Below are 27605 nucleotides of genomic sequence, written 5' to 3' on the forward strand. Positions count from 1 at the left end.
TACATGCACCAAGATCGCTAAAGCCAAAGAATCCAAGGATGCCAAGAAACCATTCTTGGAAATCAAACTTCAACTATAGCTGCCAAAGAGTGTATATAGAGTATATCAAAGCAAACTAGATACATTAGACTGGGAGAATACATTAGAACAGGTGAATGAGACCAATAGCAAGTGTATGGTGGATCTACACAGTTATTAAAAATTGCCAATCTTCTCATACCTTAGATGGCAAACCATATTCACCAACATGAAATATCATATCAAGTGACAGCAAAAACGGGTTGTCACAAAACGGGTTGGCGCAAAACAACCAAGGAAACCACTCAAAGGATGAATTATATAATAGTAATATTTTCAGCAAATTCGGTTTATATGATATGCCAACTTATAAATGTTGCTTCTCTAAGGATCATGCTATACTGTCAGAAAGTTCTACTGACAGCCCATGCTTTATGACACAGTAGAACTAAACTATATCCGCTATGTATGCAGGAAACACATCAGCTATTTCTGCCCCTTCCCAGAACACCAGACTGTGTTGAAATCCATCATAATCTGTGTAATGGGGTCATTCCGGAGATCGCTGGATGATAGGATAGACATTAATACCGAAAGGAAGATGAAAAGGAGGATTTACAGCAGCACATACTTTTTGCCTTCCTGACTTCAGCCTGGCAATTACTATCTGTTCTTTGTTAATTAGACTTCTGGCACATATAATTTACTGCGGCGATCCTCAGGGAATCACACATGAATTTTAACTCAAGTCCCCAAAATGAAAAGAGACTCGTTCACCTCCATGTTCTTTATCAGTGAAATATGTAGACAGAATATACGCAGAATATAAAGAGAAATTTACACTCCGGAAAAGGACCCCCATCATTTAAACAAATCCAACACTCTGAACATGTGGAATTGCAATTCCTTCTTTTTTCCTTGGGGTATGTTCACACGTAATGGGTGCACACTGTAGATTTTCCACTGTGAAATTGCATGTAGAAAATCAGCAGCTTTTAAAATATCTGCAAAGTGAATGAGAATTAACAAAATCTCATTCACGCGTTTCTCCCAAAAAGCTGACCTGGTGTGCAGTCCAGTGGCGTAACGAACACAGTCGCAGGGGTGCAACTGTAACCGGGCATATTGCCAGGCCCCTTTCCAATAGATGGCAGCCCAGGAGAGGTGAATGAAAATAATAAATACATATACTCACCTCTCCCAGGCTCGGCGTCCTCTCTGGTGCTCTTGCGTCATGTGACTGAGGCATGTGATTAGGCCCCAGCGGTCATGTGGGGCGCGGTGGCGTAATGACGTCAGTGCGCCCCATTAGACCACAGAGGCCTAATCACAGGCCTCAGCAGTGACTTCTGAAGATGCTGAAGACAGCAAGATAGATCGAGGATGTCCAGGAAATGTGAGGCAAGGTGAGTATGAGTGTTTGTTATTTTTAATCACCTTTCCTGGGTCTGAGGAAACCCCAGAGTATAATAATAGTACCAAAGTAGAGTGGTCTGTTGGGAGCATATAATTCTGTGTAGAGTATATTATACTCTGTGTGTTGCCATTATGGAGCATATTATACTGTGCGGGGGGCATTCTGGAACATATAATTATGTATAGGGGCCACTGTGGAGCATATAATGCTGTGTGCGGGCCACTGTCAAGAATATAATACTAACTGGGGGCCACTGTGGAGCATATTATACTGTGCGAGACCCCGTAACCGTCAATATCAATATTTTGCTACAGGTAGGGAGGGGGTAGTGGGCCCTGGACAAAAGTTTGAACGGGGCCCAGGAGACTTTAGTTACGCCACTGGTACAGACATTAAATCTGCAGCAAGTCAACTGATTTTCACAGTGGACTTCACCAACTGCAATTAATAGAGTGAAATCTACAGGAATCTCAAAGCAATTCTCAAATGAATGCCACATTAAAAAGCACAACATTTGGCATGGTTATTGCTGCAGTTTTATCAGTCCAGTGTGGACATACCCTTAAAGTTTTTTTAATTAGACAATACAAGATATGTGATAACGTGCTGTAATTTATACATCAATAAGGATAAGGCAGAACCTAACCAATAACTATTGATAAAGTTGTTAAAAATCAATAAAACCTTTTATAATAATCCATTACCACAGACCAGGCAATGTGTGGGGATATTAGAAAATCTCAGCATTTCTGTACAATGAATGAACCTTTCCATCATTTCATAGGCTTAAGGCCAAGCATAGCATTGGCACTTCGGACAGTGGCCAGTATTTGTAGGTTTACATGGGAAATGAAGGATTATGTTGGCATCTGCTGCTGTTTCCTTAAAGAAAATAAATATACAATATTAAAAATTAAAAAAAAAGCCACACACAACTAGCCAGTGTGTATGAGAGCTGGTAAAGATGACCATAAATGGTTTTTATGGTATATATATATATTTGTTGTTTTTTTTTTTGTTTTTTTGTTCCCCCCCCCCCCCCTTTTACATTATTTACCTACCTCGCGCTTTTGCCAAAAAAATTTCACCAGCTGGAAAAAAAAAAACCTCCTTCCAAAGGTAATAAAGATTATTTTAATGCATTTTCACAAGGAATCATTAAATAAAAAGAATAAATAAATTGGAATTCTTGTAAATCGTATACATAGATTTACTTTGTAAATACTATAGGTTTAGTAAATGCAGAGAGATGGATCAACTATTCAACATCCATACCTCTATGAGTGTTTAGCAACTACAGGCAAGTCCCCTGCTCATGAACCCTTCATCCTGATACCTATCCATCAACTAAAGCCAAAAGCCAAATCTAGCGAGGCTCAATGAAACCTGTCAAAATGACAAATTATTTTAACCGGCGGCTTGTAACATTTACCTTTGCTATCATAAGTGGTTGATTTCTTCACTGGAGATTTTCAGCATGCCCATTGTGACCATTGCATGATCGTGTAAGTATACACTGTGTAAGCCGATGGCCAGCCAGGTAATGGAGGGAGTATACATCTCACCCAGACTACTAAGGTGGGTGAGATGAGAAAACTCCAGAAAGACTGGTTCTCAGCAGATAATTCTGTCTGCTGAGTGTCATTTCAAAGTTCCGGTTACTGGGCTGGATTTTTTAGGAATGGCAGGTAGGTTGGTAGTAGGACCTGTCATTCTACCCCACTCCAGTCCACACTTTGGGGATGTTCCGGCAACGACTCAGCTGCAGAGAGTCTCCTCGTCAAGGAGGCTTAAGAAGCCAGCTCCAGCAGCAGACTTTGGCAGAGCTTGGCTGGAGTGCCAAACAGAGAGGTCGTTTTTTTGGAGCTGTGTCCTGAGTGATTCTACTGGCTTTTGGACTTCTGTTATCCTAGGTGAGGTAACCTATTCTATGTTTAGTTAGAGCCTAGCCGGGCAGGTATTTATTTTTGTATTGTTTCCTTTTGTTGCTGCACTACCTTTTTTGAGTGAAAATAAAACTCTACCTTTGTTTTGGACTAAAGAAACTGGACTTGTGTGTCTATGCCACCCCACCTAGCAACCCCAGACCCTGACAACTGTAAAAGCACTTGTTCTATACATAAAGCTGATACGTTATATAACTGTTCTGACTGATACTTATCAGCCACCTTAAAACAGAATATGGCATATCTATTACAGTATGTTACCTTTGCAATACCAGAAAAAGTACAAATCTTTGCTTTGCCAAATATAACAGATAATGACAGTGAATATATATAACTTACAGTGTTAGCAAGCTCCAGGTAGCTTCCTCCTACATTGTTGGTAAGACATGAGTTCTGAGAAAGAAGTCTCTGCAGGGCTGCTTGAGTGGTGGCTTTACCACCGAACTCCAGAAACTTCTGCATAACAGAATGGTTCTGTGGATCTGGACTCTGTAAATCTCGTGCTCCAGAATCATATTCCCAGCTTTCCCGAGCTCCAGATAAGGCACCTTTAGGAATATAAAAAAAAATTGTACAAATTCATCTTCGGTTTAGTGGTTCACCTGTCTCTTGCTGTGGTTCTCTGATGAACCAGAAATACAGACAGCCCAGCACAGACATAAACTGAGCCTTAATGGGACCAAAGAATAACTTATCACTAACTACACTAGTGCACAAGGGTGTACCAAATATTTCATATTGAAGAGAGACATGAGCAATGCAGGTGTACACAATGCAGGTGTACTCAGGTGCGGGGTTTCAGAGGTAGGGTCTACCCCATTCCTGGGAAAGTCGGTAAGTGTCTGACCTGTAGGAGTTCAGCAGCTGAGACCTCGACCAAACAAGGAAACGGTTGCGATACTTCTGTCTGAATAAAACAAAGTATGCACAGCCATGATGGTTTCACTCATTTTTATGGGACTGCTAAAGACAAGTTGAGCACTGTGCTCACCAATCTTCAGCAATCCCAATGAAATGAATGGAGAAGCAACACACCTGTGCAAAAGGACCCCAATTCTTGTGATCCCTGAGATAGGACTAAGTTATAAAATTTGCACCACCCCCTTAAAAAAAGATTTATTCAAGACCAATGTGTAATGGATACTGAGGACCTATCCACATTGCCACCGTCACAAAGCTGTTCAAAGATGGAACTGCAGATTTACTCCCATTCACTTTAATAGGAGTAGAACTGCTTTCAGCCAAATACCTGGTATAAAGCTGTCAGGTGGGTGGTCCTTGTCAGACTATTAAAGGATGTAAAGAGTTGATGGTGGTGGCGAAAGGTCTGCTTTAAGGCTAGATTCACGTCTGCGCTGGGTTCGCATATGCACGGGGGACACAAACAATGGACAGCCTGACCGGCAAAACAAAGGTTACCCGTGGACACCGGCAGACCCCATAGACTCGTATGTTTTTCTTATTCTATACTATCCCTTTGACAAACTTATTAACACATAAAAGGGATTCTGTGGGGAGGTTACTTTTTTTGGAGGGGGGGGGTTTATATGGTATTCACTGCACTGGATAAATATTCATTCTTATATCGACCACTGGCCAATGATCAGTTTAGCATAGCCGGGGACCCAGAATTCTCACTGATTTGCATCTCCTACCGACACTTGGACTTGGTTCTGATCTACGGATCTGCAGCTGGACAAAAGCAGAGTCAGTGACGTCATAGTTGGGGTGCCAGGTCATACTGATGACCTAAACTAAGTAAAAATAAGTCTTAAAAATCCCATTTAAAAAAAAAAATTAATTTTGTCCCACATGAATTACGGTACTTTTTTTTTTTTTTTTTTTTTTTAATATAAAGAATAAGACTAGGGCCCCACATAGGGGCCGTAGCAAAAAAAAAAAAAAAAAAAAAAAAAAAAAAGCACTGTGGGGCAAAACTGCAGTGGCAACACAGTGCTTTTCACAGAAAGCCTGCAGAGGTTAGCTCTGCGGACTATCTACTTTCATTACAGCTATACAGAAACTGCCAGCATTTCCGTAGGTATAACTGACATGCTGCGATTTCCAAAACTGCAACGGTTTCAGAAATCGCAACATTTCCACTGCACTTATTTTTCTGCAATGTCTGGATGAGATTCTCTAGAATCTCATCCACTTTGCAGTGGTTGTAAAATGTTGCAGCTTTTGCCACGGATTTTCCGCTGTGGCCTAACCAAGGCGACTACACCACGTGAAGCCCCAGACTAATGCACAAAAACAGAAGTATGAAAAGGTAGTATATGGTCTGCTAATAAGCCACAGTCTAGAATCTTAGTCGCATGTAACCCTGCAAAATTGTTTATTCGCTCACCTAGGCTGTGGTCACTTCCAGTTGGCCAAGAAGTTATTCTATCGCGTAGCTTTTTGTTCTTGCAAGAGTCATCAGACAAGTCCACTTCCTCCTTTCTGATCTCTCGCACAAGTTGCATACGGCATTTGGTAAAGTCATGAAATGAGATCTTCCCACTCTCATCGGCTCCAAGCTGGTGCATGATTTCGGCTACAGACTCCTCCATGTTCAGCTGTCGGCAAACCATTAATAAATCATTCCTGAAAACACAATGAAGTGGATGTATTGTTACTAATTGTATACAAGTGCTGAACACATCACTGCTTGTGTCCACTCAAGAGCTGAGTGACATATTAGGTGACAATGGTGTCACCTAATACAGTCATCCTTTGTATTTGCAGTAAGGTATATGGATAATCTTGAGCAGCTCTGTTTGGACAAGATGGTAGGACTTTGGCGGGAGCTGTATGGTACATCCAAGTAATTATTATTATTATTATTATTATTTAGCTGACACTAGATTCACACTAGTGCTTGCTCTCCATTGTTCTGATCCATCAGAAAACCCAAACAATGGAGAGGTGGACCATCAAAACAGAGGTTACACACAGAGCCTGGCAGACCCCATTATCTATATTGGGGTCTGTCAGGTATCAGTGGTTTTTAAAGTGAAATTGGCAGCAATCTCGGTGACAGAGACTCCAGTGGAGACTTTGCCACAGATGTGAGCATAGCCATGGTTATTCTTATAGATCACAGATTTGGCAGGCAGCATGTCACGTTGATAAGCCAAGCCCACCAGTCCTTGTTATAAGATAGCAGGCAAGTGGTGCAGTGGCCACAAAGCTTATTCAACAAGGTTACAGGGGTCATTAAGGGACTGTTTTACCAATAACTTCCTCAGGTTTCTGGACTGGTTTTGATTCTGAATCACGTGATCAGAGCCAGCAAGTGGCATCAATTCAATTCGGCTCCTTCCAACTCCTGTGCCCACTGCTATGTTTACCTGTTCTATGGAAAGCTGGCAGAATAGTAAAGTATACCTAGCACCCCATGCAGCCAACTGAGCTGTACCCCTCCCTAGCCAGCCACACTTTATTTCAAGAGCCCCTTGTTTCAGTTATCTCGGAGGAGGCAGAGATCAAGCCATGAAGGTATTCTGCCATGTGAACAACTAGTCCAGGAAGACAATTTGTGAGACGCATAAAAGCAGCTATTTTTAACACACATTTGACAATGCCAAGTAAACCTTTTATCTTTACTGTCACACTTCAGACCATCCAGCAAAATTTGCAGGACATGCCGCAGCCACCACTCTGTGAGGGGTATTAACACTTTACTGACAATTTGCTTGCAGCAACTTAATGAAAGTATATAAGGCATGTTCCCTGCTGGAAACCTCACTAGGCTACTAAATCCTCAGGATATAATAGATGTAATGATGCAAACATTTACAAATTCCTGAACACAAAGCCAGCGGTGCATGGAATGCCGAATATTGAGTAAGCATTAATCAGTTGTAGGGGTGCTGGCTGTATAGAGCAGTATATGCAAGTGTACAGGCTATGTATGAATGTCTGGCTGATCAGGTATATGGATAGGGGCTGACCTGCCAGGATAACCATCTTAACATTATGGGGGATTTATCAATAGCAGTGCAAAGGAAAGGTTGGACAGCAAGCAAACATTGAAATCCCCAGATTGCAATTTTTGTTAGCTCTTCACAAAATTAAAGAAGCAAATCACAAGGGTATAGATGGCAAATCCGAGCTTCAGTTTACATAACTGCTTGCTATAAGGCTAGAGCTATATGGTGACTTTGGCTGTGACTCCCATTGCATGACCAAAGATCGTCGAGTCAACCTGCAACTCCTTCACTAATGTAAGTAAATTGGAGTCATATTGCAACCTCAAGGGTGTTGAGACTGCGACTCTTAGGCAGAGTTCACACGGGGTATTTTGGTCAGGATTTTGAGGCCGTATTTGCCTCAAAATCCTGACCAAAAAGACGGCTCCCATTGAAATGAGTGGGAGCCGGTGAGGTCGTTTTTACGGGAGCGGTTTGTTCCGGCTCCCGGACAAAGAACGGACATGCTCATTCTTCAGGCTGATTCGCCTTGCGAATCCACCTGAAGACACTCCCTCCTACCGACTAGGCCTATTCATTGGGTATAATCTGCGGCAGAGTGCGCAATTGGATGCAACTGGATGCTGGTGCACTGCACCAGCACCCAGTTGCAGCTACCCGGTTTTTGGTCCGGATACTGAGGCGGCCTCTGCCTCAGCATCCGGACCAAAAACCCCTGTGTGCACTCAGCGTCACTACAGACACTGGCAGAGTTCGGGAGATCACAGACAGCACTTGGCTTTCTCCATCAGTGCAAAAGCAGTACACATTCTATACCGCTCGTGATTGTTCAGGGTCCCAGCAGTAGGACCGCAGTGATCAGACACTTATGTAGCCTGTAGATATGTTTGGAAACCTCTATAAAAATATAAGACAAATTCCTTCCCCACTCAGCGACTGGTTATTCCAGCAATGACTGGGTATAACACACAAAATAACCATATAGAAAATCTAAATTAAATTTGCACAAAGACCTTTAATCCAGACAAATGTCTAGTGAAATCCTGACAAGCTCCCAGATGATTCTCCTTCTAATTATCTGTGCAAGTCTCTGTCATGGTGTTTGCTTCTCCAGCACTCAGACCCTGTAAGTAAAACTCCTGTGGCCTTGTTCAGTGACTCACCCCACCGCAGTCTTCTCCATAGCTTGCTTGTAATTACCCTACATACTGTATATTGCCAGTGAATGAGGCTTTATTGCAGAAAAGCCACTACAAATAAAAGAACCCAGGAACTAAACTGAGTCATTCCTGGGACTGCCAATAAAACAATGAGAAAAAAAAAACTGTACAGTGTGAATGACACAATAACAAACATTAAAATGGTTTCCCTATAGCTATGTAGGTATAACAAGTTAAACAGGGGTCTACCATTACCAAAATCACTTTTGCACCATGTATATGCTGTTGTGGGGCTGGGTAGTGACATAGTGAACTTTTTTGTGCTGAAGTACAAGCTTGCAGCCGAGGAAATCCTCTTCTAATGCAAATTAAGTGAACGGTGCCCCTGGGGGGAGATAACCCATCTGCCAGAGTACCTGGTGTCACCTGTGGTTGCCAGACCTTGGCATCTATTCATCCTTATATTGGTAGGTGCAGTGCTCAGTGATCTTCATAGGTGAACCAGGTGTCCTGGCAGGAAGGTGCATGTCCTGGGTGTAGAATTTAAAAGGGCTGCTATTGGGCATATAAACATATTCAAGTACTCACATCTCTTAGTGCCTCAGTTTCCAGTGGCAGCTGCTTCATTGGTCTGTCTACAAGTCCCCTGGTTGATTTCACCAGTGATGTTTCATTTGTGCTAAGCTTGGCTGTAGCCATTCATATAGGCCTCAGTGATGTCCTCTTTACAAACAGCACATGATTGCTTGGGTCCCGCTTAAGTAATAGGCACAAAGCTGCAGTACCACAACTATACAGGGGACAGAACTGTAGTTCTGCTCCTATAATTTGAATAGAAGCCAAAACACTTCCAACTAGAGCAAGAAATGGCCTGGCTAGAATTTTTTGGCACAACAATGGAGTGCACCAAAAATTGTACACTACATTTCTGGTGTCCAAGACATAATGAAAATAAAGTATGATATATATATATATATATCTATATATATATATATATATATATATACTGTGAGAAGGTGACAGGCAAAGTGCTGGAGTCCCGCTATATCAGTCCTAGTTTTCTGACATACGTGTGGTCCAGGGAAGGATTGGAATAGCCCTCAGCCCAGTTGTGGGTCCTGTGTTCATTACTAGGCCATAAAAGCCTAAAGAACCTGCATTACAGTGAATGGGAGGAGGCTTCTGGGTCTGTCCTATTACCCTGAGTCCGGAGAGACTGTATTGTGCTTATCGGTTTGTTCATGTGGCTGTTACTAAGCCACACGTATAGTTAGTTTACTTTTACTGTTTAATTAGTTGCTCAGACGAGCAGGAATTTGTTTCTTATTGTTTTGCCTGAAGTTAAGGCTGTATTTTATTTTGCTCATTTTATGCCTGAAGTCAAGGTTTATTTATGTTCCTGTTTTTTTTCTACATAAACCTGTTTCCTGCATATTTTGTGTCCTTGTCTCTGACTGGTTGGGACTGCACCAGTGCTGCTACCGAGCTACCTTTCCCACAATACCCAATGCTTTTAAAGCTAAAGCATGATAGGATCATAAACCATTTGCCACCTTAGAAAGCTACTGTTGTATTTTTGGCCTTTGTTACATATGTGCGCTGCGGGTACAGAATATATTTTAAAGTGTGAAACCAGTGATGCAAGACACCCATGGGCCTGTTTGTCACATGGGAAAAACGGATTAAAAATAGTATATCGTTGCAAAATTGACTAAAGGCAGTGATAAAATGCTACAGAAATCTCTAGGATTTCTAGTTCTATAGACAAGTAACCAGGAAGCACAATTCTTCACGTAATGCTGAAATCTTTTCTAATCTTTAAACAAAAGTTTTTTTTAGACAAAAGGACAGTCTTCCTATCTATCAGAGCAGGCACAGCAAAACAGTGGGTGATGTATGGTGTAGAATGATTATAGAAATGAAAGCGTCAGGGCACCCGGGTGAAAGGAGAAAAGAAAAACCACTGAACATGCTTCCTGAAAATCACAAATGCTTGAGCGCAGGTTAAGCACTTTACACAAGAGCCATGCATGGTGCCACCAATGACATTCTGTCTAGTTAGGGCCATGCAACAAGACCTAAGCTTTTGTAGGGATATGCAGAGCTCCAAGGACTCTATGTTATGGCACTCAAGACACCCTGGGTAATGCCACATGTGGCATCCATAAGGCAGTGTATTCTACCCAAAAAGCAATGCAAATTTGTGCTGTTTGTAATACATTTTGCATTAGTCTATGGAGGCACACTGAGCTACAGTATACAGATCTGCTAGGCTATGTTCACTTCTTCATTGTCTGCATTGGAAGTATAGGTCAAGAAGCCAGAAGGCTGCAACTATTTCTACTCTATAGACACAATTAGATACATTACTCATAGGTCCCAATGTCCTTTGGCTTAGGAAAGTGCACTAGTAAACAAATGACAATGCATACCTGTCCATCCTTTGCCAAAAAGGCATACACTGCATACACTAGATGCACAGGGGCCTCTGGACATGTCAGAAGTTTATGATGAGAAATACTTCTAACATACACTTCCAACTTCTTGAACAAAAAGACAAGAACAGAACCTGACATGGCCATGCAAATGACAGCAACATGTTTAAAACACAGAATGCCGTCAACTATAGGGCAGGTTGTGATTTGATAGAGCCAAAGGGCGACATATGGTGCATTGCTTATTCATACAATTACAGATAGAGTTGGAATTATTTGAGAAAGCAAATAAAGCATCGATCTCTAAAATACTAAACTCAAGAAGAGTACAATTAATATTAATGGTTGCCCTGGTCCTGTAAACTACAGCAGTGCCTGCATGGCACAGATAAAGGAGACGATAAACCAGTGTCAAATAAAGGTTCCTGGTCCTGTTCCTGTACCTAATTGTGGTCCAGGGGTGGAATAAAAAATTATATATATATATATATATATATATATATATATATATATATATATATATAATACAAAAAATAGGTGTTGAATCCAGACCGCTTCCTATCGTACTACAAAGTCCTCTCTGAACACAGAAGCTTTGACACAAGCAGTTCTCCACACTGGACACCAAGAAAGAACCATCAGTAAGAAAAAGACATATATACCTTGTCTGTGAAGACAGGATTATGTGGGTCACTATGTAAAGGGGAGACAAGTGGCAGATCACAAGCTTACACAGTACCCCCAAGCCAACATGTAAGGCAAGACCCTCCATATTACGTTAAAGATTTGTTGCAGGTAAAGTATTTTCCATCAAAATATTTTTTTAGAGAGGTATTTCCTTGTGCAGTATCATAGTCAAATTTATGGCTTAAAGGGAATGTCCCGCAGCAAAAGGATTTTTGTTACTGATGACCTATGCGCAGGACAAGTCATCAGTATGTGATCTATGGGTCTCTGACACCTGGACCCTTTAATCAGTATGAAAAAACCTTTTGGGGACAGACAAGCTAACTGAAGTGTTTAACCCAGTATGTTGCTTCATCTTGGTCTGTTTGCAGATAATACTCACTTGTTGCCTAGGTTTCAGACCACTCTCTAGTCAGGAAGACGACTCAGTCCCTGCTCCCAGCCACACATATTCTATTCTCTGCAAACTGCTCTCAGCTGCTGAGCCTTCATGCAGACTAGAACAGTGCTTGATCAGTGGCTCTGTTATCGCTGTACATAAATTCATGGATAACAAGTACAGAGCTCACTGTGTGCCTGACTGGAAAACCAGGAAGTAGAAGGGAGAGGAGACAGGAGACCGAAGGACCATCCGGGGCTACAGATTTATACTAGTCTACTTTTTGCTATGCTTGTGATGATACGTTGTGTTTTATAGTTCCCAGCTATTTCAGTAAACATAAGATATTACCTACCCAATTATGGATCCAACAGGGTCAAATATAAATCCACCATTGTAAAAATTAAATCCTAAAATTAACATGCTGCTTTGTCTACTCATTAGCCTATAATTAAATGCAAATGATGTGTTAATAGACATGACCTTTCTTGTTAGCAAGCCCTATCCTCCGAGGACATCTTCTGCTGCCTCTGTCTTAGCAGCACAGCCTGGAAAGTCCCAATAGTATAATCAGCAGGCTCAGATATGAGACAACGGGGCATCCACACAATGCTCTTCATTTACAAATGATAGCTTGAGGTTCCAAAGACACCTTTAGGGCCCGTGCACACTGAGTTAACGCGAGCGCATTTTAGCATAATACACATATATAGAATACATGTATTAAAATAACACTCACATTGACTTCAATGAAATTTTTTACACGTGTAAAAAATGCATATACACTGTGTGTATATATATATACACACAGTACACAGTTCAGTACCTGCAAAGTGGATGGGTTTCTGGCTAATCTCCTATGAAGACTCCATTGCAGATGTGAACCTAGCCTTAAAATGTAGCTTTTATTCTGTCTATATGAAACGACTTATTACTTTAAAAATTCTCTGTAACCCTAAGGGTATGTTCCTACAAAGTTTTTCGGAGCGGATTTTGACGTGGAATCCGCCTCAAAATCCGTCGGCAAAAACGGCTCCCAATGATTTCAATGGGAGCCGCTCGCTTCTTTTTTCTGCTAGCAAGTAGCGGAAAAAGGAAGCAAGCTGCCCTATTTTGCTGCGGACTCCACGGCTGGCTCAGCTGTGGCGTCCGCGGTGCGAGGCTCTCTCCCAATTAGGCCCATTCTTTGGGCCTAATATGGAGCGGAATGCAGTGCGGAAGTGTTCACACGCGGAATGCAAATTCTGCCATGTGAACATACCCTGAGGGCTCTTACTATTATTAGTAACTACTATAGTAACCTTCACAGCATGGTGCCTCCCAAAACCTTATATCATTGCGCTTCAGTGAGCCATGCTGCAAATAGGCTCACCAATAGGACAACCCTCATTTATTTTGATTTTAAGATAACAAACTATACCCCCACCAACAAGTTTTCATTGTGAAGCGGCTTCATCAGGGGTCCATGGGGCAAAAATCTAATTATACCACACCTGCAACGACACATCAATCTCTGGTAATGTGACTAGTGTCAAGATCGCTTTCTTGCCCAGACTAAAACTGGCCACAAAAATGTACCTAAATCAGAAAGAAGGCAATCCGGGTTTTATGGTAGAGAAAAATGTTGAAGCATCTGCATGAGCAGTTTTAGATCTTCCCTGCAGCTAAAAGGTGCATTTTCGATAATGAAATCATATTTGCAAATTGCTGGGGGGTTTTTAACCAAAAATCAGATCTAGACAATGGCATTATGTAGGAAAACGCCTGCCCTACAATAGCTAGAAGGGTTTATTGGATTACACAGTCCACTGCACATCTAAACAGCGGCCATAATAACAAGCACAAGCTAAAATCTAGAAACACCATCAAACCCCTAACAGAATGTGCCATGTGGGGAGCACATGAAAGCAAGTCCTATCACACCTCATCACACAGGATGAAAAGAACCAAGTGAGAACAGGCACACCAGAGAAAACTGCAATGAGAAAATAAAATATAATAATTCAATTCTCACTCAACCTCCCGTCGCAATAAATTTCCTTCTTGCAAAGAAATAGTCGTCGGAGGCCGTAATTCTGTTTCAATAAAAGAAAACCAATTGTAAATCAAATTACAAAAGAGGGAAAACCAATGTATTCTTAGAGACTATTAACTTCTTTCAACTTCAAGAATGTCACTGCAGTACAGATATTTCTATTGCAGAATTTTTGGAGGGTCACCAGTAACCCTTCCCTGCCCAGATTCAAATCATGTAAAATACATTTCCACCTAAGAAATACCTGAAAAGTCTCATAAACTAATAGTCACAAACCAGACTACATGAGTCTGGAGATAAAACAGCAACTTGAGGTTGCACAACATAGAATTGTACCACTACATCACACCCAATAAGAGTTAAGGCAGTGTAGTTGTACAGCTTGTATAACAGTCTCAATTTGTTGTGCCATCAAAATCACTCAACACATAGCCATTAATGTCTAAACACCTGGCAACAAAAGAGAGTACACCCCTAAGTGAAAATGGACACATTGTGCCCATTTAGCTATTTTGCCTCCCCAGTGTCATGTGACTTGTTAAGTGTTACAATGTCTCAGGTGTGAATGGGGAGCAGATGTCTTAGATTTGGTGTCATCGCTCTCATACTGGTCACTGGAAGTTTAACATGACACCTAGTGCCAAAGAACCCTCTGAGGACCTGAAAAAAAGAGCTGTTTCTCTACATAAAGATGGCCCTAGCTATAAGAAGATTGCCAACACACTGAAACTGAGCTGCAGTACGGTGGCCAAAACCCTACAGCAGTTTAAGGGCTAGTTCACACGGAGTTAACGCACGCGCATTCTGGCACGTATACACGTGCCAGAATGTGAGCGCTTAAAACAGATCCCATTCGTTTCAATGTGTCGGCTTACAGGCTCCGCACATTTTGCCACAAATTACACGTGTAAAAACACATGTGTAAAATGTGTTAAGCCATTGAGTTCAATGGCTTTTTTTTTTTTCCGTATAACGCGCCGAATTTTGCAGGCGGAAAATTACGTGCATTATTCGCCCGTAAGCTGATACATCAAAATGAATGTGATCTTTTTTGAGCGCTCACACTCGGACACGTGTATACATGCTAGAATGCGCGCGCGTTAACTCCGTGTGAACTAGCCCTAACAAGACAGGTTCCACTCTGACCAAGCCTCGCCATGGTCGACCAAAGCAATCGAGTTCCTCAGCGTCATGCTCAGCATCATATCTAGAAGTTGTCTTTTCAAAATAGATGTATGAGTGCTGCCAGCACTGCTGCCGAGGTTAAAGGGTGGTGGTCGGCCTGTGAATGTTCAGACCATATACCGCACACTGCATCAAATTGGTCTGCATGGCTGATGTCCCAGAAAAACGCCTCTTCTAAAGATGATGTACAAGAAAGCCTGCAAACGGTTTGCTGAAGACAAGCAGACTAAGGACATGGAGTATTGGAACCATGCCCTGTGGTCGGATGAGACCAAGTTAAACTTGTTTGGTTCAGCTGGTATCAATGTTGTATGGCGGTAACCAGGTGAGGTGTACAAAGGCAAGTGTGTCTTGCCTACAGTGAAGCATGGTGGTGAGAACGTCATGGTTTGGGGCTACATGAGTGCTGCCGTCTGTGGGGAGCTACAATTCATTGAAGGAGCCATGAATGCCAACATGTACTGTGACATACTGAAACTGAGCATGATCCCCTCCCTTTGGAAACTTGGCCGCAGGACAGTGAGATACAGTATGGCGCCATGATTGGTATGCACAGCATTTGTCTGAACACTGTGGCCCCTTGAGACAAGGTGATCGACAGGGGTGATCAATATCACAATACTGAAAACACTTTAATGTCATGTGCACACATGATGCCACATAGACTTTGCCTTAGGTTGTAATAAAACATATATATATATATATATATATATATATATATATATATATATACACACACATATATATAGGGGGAAGGGTGGACCCTTTTCTATACTGTAGGTCTGCTTCTATTCTTATCAGGGAGATCGTACTTAGCTACAATCATTGTGCAATGAAAATACAGAGTATGCCTATACGCTCCAGCTGCCTTATTCGACTAGAGCACCGCTCATTTCCAATGTTGGCATGATTTAAACATGCGGTATTAATGTCACAACATACTGTGATTGGTTACTATAGGTCGACAGAGCTTGGTCCACATGACGCAGCTGAATCGTGTGTACTTTGCTCAATCTATTAATAAAAAAAAATAAGGGAAATTCATTCGTGGAGATCAACACTGGAGACAATCTAGCGCACATGTAATGCGTTCCAGGTTCCCCAGTGACCACCCTATAATAGAGAATATGGAGTCCACCACACCAATCTATAAATTATATAGGTTCTGTCGAATGGATTCCACTCCCAAATCTCACTCCCATTATTTCCAATAGAGGAGGCAGAGATTGCAACAGGATGTTGAAAAAATTGCAGCTCGAAACTCCCTTCTGATTAGGTTCATTGGAAAGCCGTAGGGCATCGGCATTCTGTCTCAGCTATCCAGTGGCAAACTCCTCTTCATTTTCCTGTTAGGATGGGCGGAGGCGTCCGACCCGGTCCCTGTCCATCGCCGGAGTGTCGGCCTGTTCCGGCGCTGGGGTAGGCCAGAAGCCTCCGCCTGAGTGTGCGGAGTTTGTGGTTTCCCCCTAGCACCGGCACTTACGGGGTTAGGGGGGTCAGCGGCGAGCCTGAGGCTATTTAGGCCTCATTTTGATTTCGGCCCATCGCTGGTTATTCATTTTGCCCCCGATATCAGCTCCCTAGCAACGAGCCTCTCCTGCTTCCATGTCACCTGTTTCCTGCCTCCTGTCCCTGCTCTTGCATTCCTGGATTGTTTGACCTGGCTTGCTTTACAGACCTCTGTGATCCTGATTTCGCACCTTCCTGACCTCCTGTGTATGACCTTTGGATTCCACTTGACCTCCCTTTTGGATCCTGATTTGGCTACTCTGTTGACCTCCTGTGTATGACCCGGCTTCCCTGACTTCGTTACTGCTACCACGTGACCTCCAGTTACTGACCCAGCTTGACCACGGATTTGCTCCTCGGGTATCTGCTTGTATTCCCTGGATTACCCTCCTGCTCATCTGCTACTCCATTCCTACCTGTCCTCTTGGACTTTGCTCTAAGGTTAGTGTCTGGCTCCTTCTGGGTCCTCCTACTTGGGGTTCGCTGGGTGTGCCTCACTCTCTGGGCAGTTGCAGATCCAGGTCTTGGACTATTACCAAGTCCAACTCCACCATCAGGAGCTCTGGTGAAGAACTCCGTGGCCTGGTTCTGCTCCGGTTAGGAGTGCGTAGCACAGCCAGGATGGTTTTTGCCTCAGGGCTTGGGGGTTCTAGTTGCCCAGAACTTACTGAGTTATTTGTTGCATCAGGTTCCTAACATTTCCGTTGTGTAACTGTACCCTAAAAATTATGTAGGTCTGAGCAAAATCAGTTCTAGCTCTGAGTGCCCATCTGAACAATGAGGCTCTATGACAAAAAGTAATTATTGTACGATTTCATCAAGTTCATCTAAAATAGGAGAATGCCTTTATGCAATACTGAGCGCCCATGATGATGAAAAGTACTCTCACCAAATGCACCCATTGTGGACACATCACTGTAAATTACCTGCTTTATTATGCTATGAATATGTCCACATAACCAGAAAGATACCTACCTGCATATAAATAAATAAGAATGATAGATTTCATGAATCACATTATCAGTAGGCACAATATAGGAAAATCCAAGAGTATGAGGAAAATACCCCGAGGCAATCATTTCAGCTAAATAGTGGAATAAGACTTCAAACATCAAAAAGCCGACTCTAATAAAGTGACCCATATACAGATCTCTTACATAATCCTCCGCCAGGGAATAGGGAAGTTTACTTTAATTACATTCCAAGGCACTTTGTCTTTTCACATACTTTCTGTACGCCATTTCCATTTCAGTTCAGATATTCACTTGTGCAGGTATCTGAACTTTACAATAAAAAGAGGTTAAAGGGTTATCCGGGTTGTAAGATTTATGGCTTATCCTTAGGATACAGTTTGTACGGTAAGTGAGCAGCACGGCTCTCCCGCACTGCCTCGGTACCGGTGATCTGTGGGGTATAGGGTGTCACAGCCCCGCAGATCGAAATACTGACGGCCTATTGTAAGGATAGGCTATCAATCTTAAAAACTAGATAGCCCCTTTAAGAACTATGCAGACTACATTCTTTCCTTCACAGTATTTTAAGAACAATACAATTGTATTTATGAACAATACAAAGCGAGTTATATAAAGAACTATAAATAATAGACATCAGAATATACACATTATATTAAGAAGCAAATAAAATGTGAAGCTATTGCTGTAGACATCTCTCAGCGCCAAATAATTTCTGTCCATTAATTTCACTGACAGTTCATCACACTGCGCTGTGTGAATCTGGCACTCGGGTTTCCTCAGACCATATTATGACATACCACCTTCCACCACAGTTCTGCAGTGATACAAGGTTCAGCCAGCTGATCCACATGGGGTCCAATTGTTGACTGATCATGAAACTGACTGCCTGAAAGTATCCTGAGGAAGATTCACATGAACACATGAAAAACTGTCCGAGAAGCAAACAAACTGGAGTCCTGACAGCCCAATAACAGTGTAAGAAGCATCGGCTGTTATTAGTCTGCTATTCACATGGAGGATGCAGAGGAACTTACAGTTCCCTGTTTTCCTGATTTCTGAGGGGTCCCAGCAGTCGGTGCCCCAGAGAGGTGACCCTAGTGGATAGTGACTAAGCATTTGTATAGACACAAGCCCTCTAAATCTGCAATGTGCAGTAATTAAGCTGTATTCAGACAGTGTGACTGGGTGCCGTTAAAAACTGGCAAAACATACTGTATGTATTTAAGACACTACGGCACCAGAACCACACACTATTTTCTGATGCAGTTTTAACTGTACTGAATAAGCTGTAAAACTAAGGCTGAAGACATACGTTGTGGAGACACAAAGAAACTTGGACCCCATGCACACAACTAAGTTTGTAGCAGAATGCACTCTAATAATAATAATAATACATTTTATTTATATAGCGCCAACATATTCCGCAGCACTGTACAATTTATAGGGTTCAGATACAGACAGACATACATAACAAAGAACGTCATTTCACACAATGGGACTGAGGGCCCTGCTCAAAAGAGCTTACAATCTATGAGGTAGAGGGGGTGACACAAGAGGTAGAAGGGGCGGCATTGCTTATACAGTGTTCAGACAATTTTGTGCATTAGGAATTGTGATAGGCTAGTCTGAAAAGATGCGTCTTTAGTTTGCGTTTGAAACTGTAGAAGTTGGGAGTTAATCTTATTGTCCGGGGTAGAGCATTCCAGAGAAGTGGTGCAGCTCGGGAGAAGTCTTGTATACGAGCGTGGGAGGTTCTGATAATAGAGGATGTAAGTGTTAGATCATTGAGTGAGCGGAGAACACGGGTTGGGCGGTAGACAGAGATGAGGGAAGAAATGTAGGGAGGTGCGGCTTTATGGAGAGCCTTGTGGATGAGAGTAATAACTTTATATTTTATTCTATAATGAATAGGCAGCCAATGTAATGACTGGCACTGACCAGAGGCATCGCTGTAGCGTCTAGCCTGATAGATGAGCCTGGCCGCTGCATTCAGAATAGATTGTAGAGGGGAGAGTTTAGTGAGGGGAAGACCGATTAGTAAGGAGTTACAGTAGTCAAGGCGAGAATGAATCAGAGAGACAATAAGTGTCTTTAATGTATCTCTGGTAAGGAAAGGGCGTATTCTGGAGATGTTTTTGAGGTGGAGGTGACATGAACGTGCGAGTGATTCAATATGAGGGGTGAAGGAAAGGTCTGCGTCAAATATGACCCCGAGGCAGCGGGCATACTGCCTAGGAGTTATAGTAAGGCCTGAGACTACAATGGATATATCAGGGACAGATCTGTTAGATGGTGGAAACAGTAGTAGTTCAGTCTTAGAGAGATTTAGTTTCAGATAGAGCGAGGACATGATATTAGAGACAGCAGAGAGACAGTCACTGGTGTTCTGTATGAGTGCAGGGGTGATGTCACGGGAAGATGTGTATAATTGGGTGTCATCAGCATAAAGATGGTACCTGAAGCCAAATCTGGCGATTGTTTGTCCAATGGGGGCTGTGTAGAGAGAAAAGAGCAGGGGGCCGAGGACCGAGCCCTGAGGAACCCCAACAGCAAGGGAAAGAGGGGAGGAAACAGAGCCTGCGAATGATACACTGAAAGTGCGGTCTGAGAGATAAGAGGAGAACCAGGAGAGCGCAGTGTCATTGAGGCCGACTGAGCGGAGCATAGTGAGGAGAAGTTGATGGTCAACAGTGTCAAAAGCTGCAGAGAGGTCCAGAAGAATAAGAAGAGAGAAGTCACCATTGGATTTAGCCTTTAGTAGATCATTAGAGGCTTTTGTGAGAGCTGTTTCAGTAGAGTGCAGAGCGCGGAAACCAGATTGTAAGGGGTCAAGCAGAGAGTTAGCAGAGAGATAACGAATTAACCGAGAATAAACCAGGCATTCCAAAAGTTTAGAGATGAAGGGGAGGTTAGAGACGGGTCGATAGTTAGCAGCACAGGATGGGTCCAGGGAGGGTTTTTTCAGTAGCGGGGTTATAACAACATGCTTGAAGGAGGATGGGAAGATTCCAGAAGAGAGAGAAAGGTTAAATATTTTAGTAAGGTAAGTAGTGACAGCAGGGGACAGAGATTGGAGAAGGTGTGAGGGGAAAGGGTCACTACTGCAGGTTGTGGGGCGAGATGAAGAAAGTAGCTGGGAGACTTCCTCTTCTGTAACAGGTTCAAAAGATGAGAATGGACAGTCTGAAGTGCGGCTGGTGAGGGGATCAGTACTATAGTAGGTGTGGGAGTCAATGCCACCTGGGGCTTGGGCAGTAATTTCCTGACGGATCTTATCAATTTTATCATGGAAATACATGGCCAGGTCATCAGCACTAAGGTCTGTGAATGGCGTCTGTTCCTTTGGTGTGAGTAAGGAGTGAAAGGTTTCAAAAAGCCTTTTAGGGTTGCTGGAGAGAGAAGAGATGAGGGCGGTGAAATAGTCTTGTTTGGCGAGGTAAAGGGCAGAGCTATATGTTTTAAGCATAAACTTGAAGTGGAGGAAATCTGCAGGTGAGCGTGATTTTCGCCAGAGACGTTCGGCACACCTAGAGCATCGCTGGAGAAATCGTGTCTGTGGCGTGTGCCAGGGTTGCTGCCTCCTATGTGGGACTTTACGAGTGGAGGGGGGAGCAACCTCATCCAATGCATTTTTGAGGGTTTCATTATAGTGACTGGTGGCCAGATTGGGACAGGAGATTGAAGAGATGGGGGACAGGGAGGACTGTAGAGTATCTGAGAGGTGCTGGGTGACTCTAACACTTGGAGTGACATCCACGTGCATTCTGTGATACATTCAAATCTATAGGGGCTTCCAATCCATTCCGATGACAAGGATGATTATAGACCAGTTTGTACTCTGCTCTGCATCACTGGTACAGAATGGAACGAAAGCCCCCACATATGTCAGTCTTATCTAAGTACATTCCGCTGTAAACTCAGTCCTACATCTACAGCACACGGTCGTGTGCATGGGACCTTACATATGCCAGTATCCTTGTAGAAGGTACCACAGACACTGCTGAGAACTTTCTGTCTATCTATCAATCTAAAGTTTCATGCTAGGACATAATACACACTAGAACTTCCAGATAGTTTTCATTGTTTTATATTAATCCATGATCTAAGGCTGAAAACATACAATATACAGCTTTGGAAACAGGTTTCTATAAAAAGAAAAAAAAATGCACCCGAGAGAGTAGTAAATATGGCTCTTGTGTTAGCATCGTGTGAGCCAAAAGCTATATTTCATTAAACAGTAGGAGGGATAGTATTTTCTATTGTATAGCAAAATAAAGGAGAACAAAGACTATAACAGTAACCCTTTAAAGGAGTTTTCTGGGATATATTGATGACCAGTTTTTAGAACAGCTCAAAAATGTGAGATTGGTGGAGGTCTGACACTCAGCACCCCCACCGATCAGCCAATATTGAAAGCCAAAAGCAGTCTAACTCCATATACTGTTCTAGTTCCAGCAGCAACACCACCCATTGAGTGCTGGTCATTGGCGGTGCTGGTATATATATAAAAACGTTTTATTTATTTACTTTAATAATTTTCTAGACTTTTCTAGTCCCACAAGCAAAAATGACAGGCATCCTATTCTGCCCTGCGTCTGATAAGACCTAACAGAAGTATGGTGGTTTATCCTGTAAGGTAGTGGGGCTGCAGAGTTGTGGATAATGAGTAAATGTGCAGAAAAGATGCAAGTATGGGCAGAACATTGCCCTCCGAAAACAGGCCTGTGCGGCCAATAGTCAATACAACTGAGTGGAGGAGATGACCAATTCACATTACATCAGGTAGTGTAAGATACTAATAAAAATGAGCAGAGATTGGCACATTTACCCTCCATCAGAGCTTGCCCTGTGCAAACGCTGGGCAATTTAATAGGGGCTTTACAGTAAACTCCCCTGTCTACTCTGAGCGTCAGTGCCGGCAAGGCCTTCACTGATAACACTGCTCATGGCACTGTACATCCACTGCATCCATCATATTCACTGATAGAGAGGTCAGATCACTTCTCGCAGACATTCACTAGGCCACAGTACACTGACTCTAATGTAAATAACACAACAGACTCTTCTGTAATATTTGTTTACTTTGGTATTAGGAAAAAACAGTCCTGCATGAAGGACTTCTTCCGTCAGAAAAAGAAAAAAACATAACACGTGAAAACTTCCATCATTTTTTTTTTTTTTTTTTTTACGTTGGGGTGAATGGACACCATCTCACCATGTCAATTATGGTCCATTCCTCTCATCCTGTGACAGATGAGAGCAGCAGACATTGAATGACATTAGTATGAACCTAACCATACAGACGCTTTTCCATCTCAGGCATCTATGGCATATCCACAAGATATGCCAAAGATGTCTGGGAGGTGCACGTCCCACAAATGAAGCCCGCACCCATCTAGTGAGTAAAATTATTGCTCTGTTGTTTTCATAATGCAAGGCAGGGTGGGGGATGAGTATCACAGTCCTGGAATTGGGACCTATCAGATAGAATACAACTCAATCCTGGATAATCCCAAAAGTGAGTGACATAATGAAGCCTCTGTCTATATACTCAAGAGGTGCATAAATACCATAGAGGAGGGCAAACTGTTCAGATGACTGGCATTAGATATATGGATGTGATTGATGGAGGTCTGACATCCAGGACCCCTGCTGATCAGCAGTAGCTCAGTCACATTCAAGCAAATAGGGCTGAGCTGAAACACCAAGCACAGCCCCTAAACTATGTAAAGTGTTGCACTCGGTAATCGCTAGAACCTTTCCAACCAGCAGATCTGTGAGGGTTCTGTGTGTCAGACCCCCACCGTGGGCATCCTAAAGACAGGTTATCACTATGTAGCTCCTGGAAGTCCGCTTTCCTTATATTTCATGTCTTTTCTTGCCTTAGTGAGGAAACGTATTGGAACTTGAGAAGATTCAGTATATCAGCCATAAGTCTTGTAAAAACAGCATCCATGTGAACAGAGCCTTTTCATATTTCAGGTTGTTTCCAAGAACCACATATACAATACTTACAGCATCTTAAGGAAATGTGTCAGGATCATTACCCAGGTCCAACAACTTTTCCCATCCCCTACTTCACAGCAGTCTGCCAGCAGCTGTCAGCCCGTGCCCCCTGACCCTGGCAGTAAAGTTACCATGCTATCCCCTGAAGCAGTGGGCAGGGCAGCAGCAGTTGGCAGCACACAGGGCACTGCTGGGACATGTGCTCTGGAGCTCCAGGCTCCTTACTAGGGATGGTCAGGAGACCCTGTGGCCCCAGGGCCCGGACTCCAGCTGCAATGGAGGGTTCACAGCCCGGCCTCCCGCACCACACAGGGATGAGTGCCCCCCCTGCAGCCAACTATTCAGCAGTAACTTGGTGGAAAGTTGTGGCTGCTCATCCCTCCTGCCGCCCATACCTGCTGATATAGCCGTCGCCGTCCCCGTCACAGGTCTGGAAGAGGCGCCTCATCCTCTCCTCCTCGCCGGTGCTGGACGTGTCGCTGCTCCCGCTGCAGCTGCTGCTCCCGGTGACTTCCACAGCAGCCGCCATAGTGCACGGCTGGGCGTCCAGAGACTGCCCACTGCTGGATGTGGAACAGCCCGGAGCCAGCTGCGGACACATCCACCGGTTCCCCGCCCAGCTCTGCTCTGCTCTCTCTCGGGGGCTGTTCCCTCCCTGCTCCCCTCCCACACCCTCCTCTCTCATTCCCTCAGCTCTCCCGCTGAGGTGAATTGTAGTGAGGGATCCTTGTGGAGGGGGAGAAGTTCATGGCGGGTACTTGAGGTCAGGATGCCAACCTGCCACCCTGGGTATGGCTGCCTGCGGTGCACAGAGCATCCTCCTGACCTGACGATATTCCCACTAACTACAAGTTCTCCAATTCCTCTCACAATATCTATTCCATTTCACAACTATGTAGGACAGCAGGGTGGCTCAGTGGTTAGCATTGTTGTCTAGCTGTGCTGAGGTCCTGGGTAATATGTACATGTAGTTTGTATGATCTTCCCTGTTTGTGTGGGTTTCCTCTGGTTTCCCCCCAATATGTAAATTGTCCCACTGACCCTTGTGGGTGTTGGGGATGGATTCACTCCAGTTGGAAACTCTGCAGTATAATTTGCTTAAAATCGGTTCTTTGGGGGACCCAATTATAGTCTATGGGGTCCGGGGATTGGGGGGGGGGGTCTGCGTACAAACCGCTTTTTAAGCGGACAGAGTCTTCGTCTTTCAGGTCCCCATGCTAGTGTGAACCTAGCATAACTCCAGAATGCTATATGCGCTTAGAGTTCCCTGTGTGATAAAAGAACATTACAAATGTTTGTCCTTGTCATAAGATTCTGCAATAACTGGACCTCATGTCAACACCTAACTTCTAAGAGCTCATTCACATCTTCGCCCGGTCTCCGTTCATACAGGTTTCCATTTCCTGCACAAAACAGAGCAGGAGACGGAAACCTGCAGGACTCTTTCATATCCATTCATTTGAATGGGTTTGAAAGGTGTCCGGCCGTGAGCGCCGGTGAGCGTTTTATGCTCTCTGCCGCGAAACCGTTTTTTTTAAAATTGGACACAGAGTCGGACATGCAGTACTTTGTGTCCGGTTTAAAAAAAAAAACGGTTTCTCGGTGGAGAGCATAAAACGCTCACCGGCGCACCCGGTCTGACAGCTTTCCGTCTTCTCCATGCAGAAGACAGAAAGCTCAGAACGGAGTCCGGGCACTGGTGTGAACCCAGCGTCAGGCTATATTCACACAAATAGTGTTAGTGCTTGTGACATTAGTCAGGACCTGACAGGTTTCTTGTATTACTCAACTCAGTTATAATAAATATGTCTGCTGAGGTGTATAGAGAATGTGTCAGGTCTTTAGTGGAAGGAAGGGCCTTGTGCTAAAGATCTGCCGCATTATCACCCACCTATGCCACAAAATAACCCCTTCCCTATTGATTTCAATGGCCCACATTAACTAACAGATGTGCCTCCGCACCCTACTCACCACCATTTAAGTTAGGTGGGCCGAAGTGGGGAACCAGATTTACTATAACCCAGACCAGTGTTCTACCACAAATCTACACCAGTTTGTGACTAGTGTAGATCTGCAACGAGGTGCACCTACATGCACTAGAATTATTAAGAGACCAGAGCTTCATTACTGACTGGCAAGGTAGCTGTGAAAAGAATTTTGTGAATATATCTGTAGATTTTGGTGCGTTTCCTGCATCCTGTATGTCCACATAACAGTCCTATTCACACCACACTTGCAATAGAAGTCAGAGGGAAGCTGAATAATCTTGTCAAAAGCTTTGTCAAAATCTCTTCAATGACCTCATAAAAGCCACATCAAAATACTCAGATATTACAAAAAAAATTCATCCAAAGCCTTGTGCAAAACGTTTATGCATGAATGCATTTTTTGAGGAGTTTTCAAAGTAGATTTGTCTGCTTCTAAAAACTCTGTGAACATATCTCTATGGTTTTCAAAGGGAAGCCATGACTTTGTTCAACCATTGTTCTTTTTTGACCAAACAGTTGGCCACTGATACATCTCTATAAGGGAATGGGGCTATGAAAAATGCAGACGCACGCCATGTAAAACGGCAAATTGATAGACACCCGAGGATCTGTCTTGAATATCTCTTGCAGGTTTCACTGCAAAATACTTGTCAGAGATTTTGAAATGTGCATCTCCCTTCCATGAACATACCGTGTAATATGGCTTCTAAACTATATGTACTTGCCATTCAAGACTGTAGAAAATCTGAGTGAGAAGAGGTCAAAATGCCTAAATACACGGGAGTGTTTATGAGTGTATCAAAGGGACCTCCCCACAATGATACACCTATACCCCACAGCATATAGACAGGATTGTATATACAAATATTGTAATATCTATTCATAGGAGAAAATGTAGCAATGTACATAAATGTTTTTGCAAAGTCAAGTATAACATAAAAAAGATGCTGTACAGATTGCCATGTAAGGGCGCACAAAAAGGATAAGTCAGGAATCCATACTGACCTATATAGATCATAAACATGCAGCTTTAAAAAAAAAATAATAATAATAATTGATCCTCATCTCTGAAGTGGAATCCCTTTCTGAATTTCTATAAAATATTGTAATCTGGAAAATAAGCAGATTATTTGTTTTACGACACGTTATGCGGACTGTATTTTCCAGGCAGTCAGAATCTGGAGTGGAATGTTAGAACTCACACGCCCAGGACTCACACGACAGCTGTTGAAGTCCTGGAGCAGTGGTCTTGTCATCTCAATGGTGGGTGCAGCCTGGTCCATTACTATGTAAAGCATTCCACATAGTCCACTCCCCTCCTCCATTGACCAAGCAGCAAAAACATCAATGAGTGACTTATTTATCGTTATATTGGGTTCTTGGCACCAAGAGAACTTGTCCTACAACTGGCTTTATGGGGAAGTGCCACATTAGGTCAATATACTATATAAAGAGTTTACAGATACTGTATATCATGCCTTACATTTTTACATTTCACAACATCCACTCATATATGGATCAAGATGAAAAAGAACTCTTGCGATCTCATAATGCCCTACAGACATAATACAAGGTTGGGCAGAGAGGTATGGATGATTTGAAATAACAGTTACACACTAATTTTTCAACAAAACTCAAATTTTATTTTTTCAATGTGTAGCTTGGATGTTGCCATTAGAAAAATCTGCTTGTTTACCACTCCTGACAAATGAAAGTGAGCTTCGTCACTCATAATCAAAACACTATTGCCATGTTGCCAATATTGTCATGTTTTCTAACATTGTTTCTGCAAATCTGAATCATCTTCCGCAGTCGCAGTCGCTTTGCTGCAACTGTTGGACAACCATCAGCTTATAGGGATGAAAATGCAGGTCCAGGTGTAAAGTCCAGTGAACTGATCGGTCCGACGTGCGAAGAGCATGAGCATGCCGTATGGCCGAACATCGATG

At 43.0% G+C, this 27605-nt stretch overlaps 1 protein-coding gene across 1 annotated transcript in view; it reads right to left on the reverse strand.

The window, feature by feature from the left end:
• The window catches only part of MCC (MCC regulator of Wnt signaling pathway), a 204642-nt gene extending 180368 nt beyond the window's left edge, over nt 1-24274 (reverse strand). The window contains exons 1-3 of the mRNA XM_075272226.1: nt 24064-24274; nt 5732-5970; nt 3721-3929 (exon numbers count right to left, since the gene is read on the reverse strand). Of these exons, the coding sequence (XP_075128327.1) occupies nt 3721-3929; nt 5732-5970; nt 24064-24269 (654 nt within the window). The 5' untranslated portion in view covers nt 24270-24274. The remainder of the gene's footprint in view (nt 1-3720; nt 3930-5731; nt 5971-24063) is intronic.
• Between the last annotated feature and the right edge of the window lie 3331 nt (nt 24275-27605).

Source organism: Leptodactylus fuscus, chromosome 1, assembly GCF_031893055.1.
Source record: "Leptodactylus fuscus isolate aLepFus1 chromosome 1, aLepFus1.hap2, whole genome shotgun sequence".
NCBI lineage: Eukaryota > Metazoa > Chordata > Amphibia > Anura > Leptodactylidae > Leptodactylus > Leptodactylus fuscus.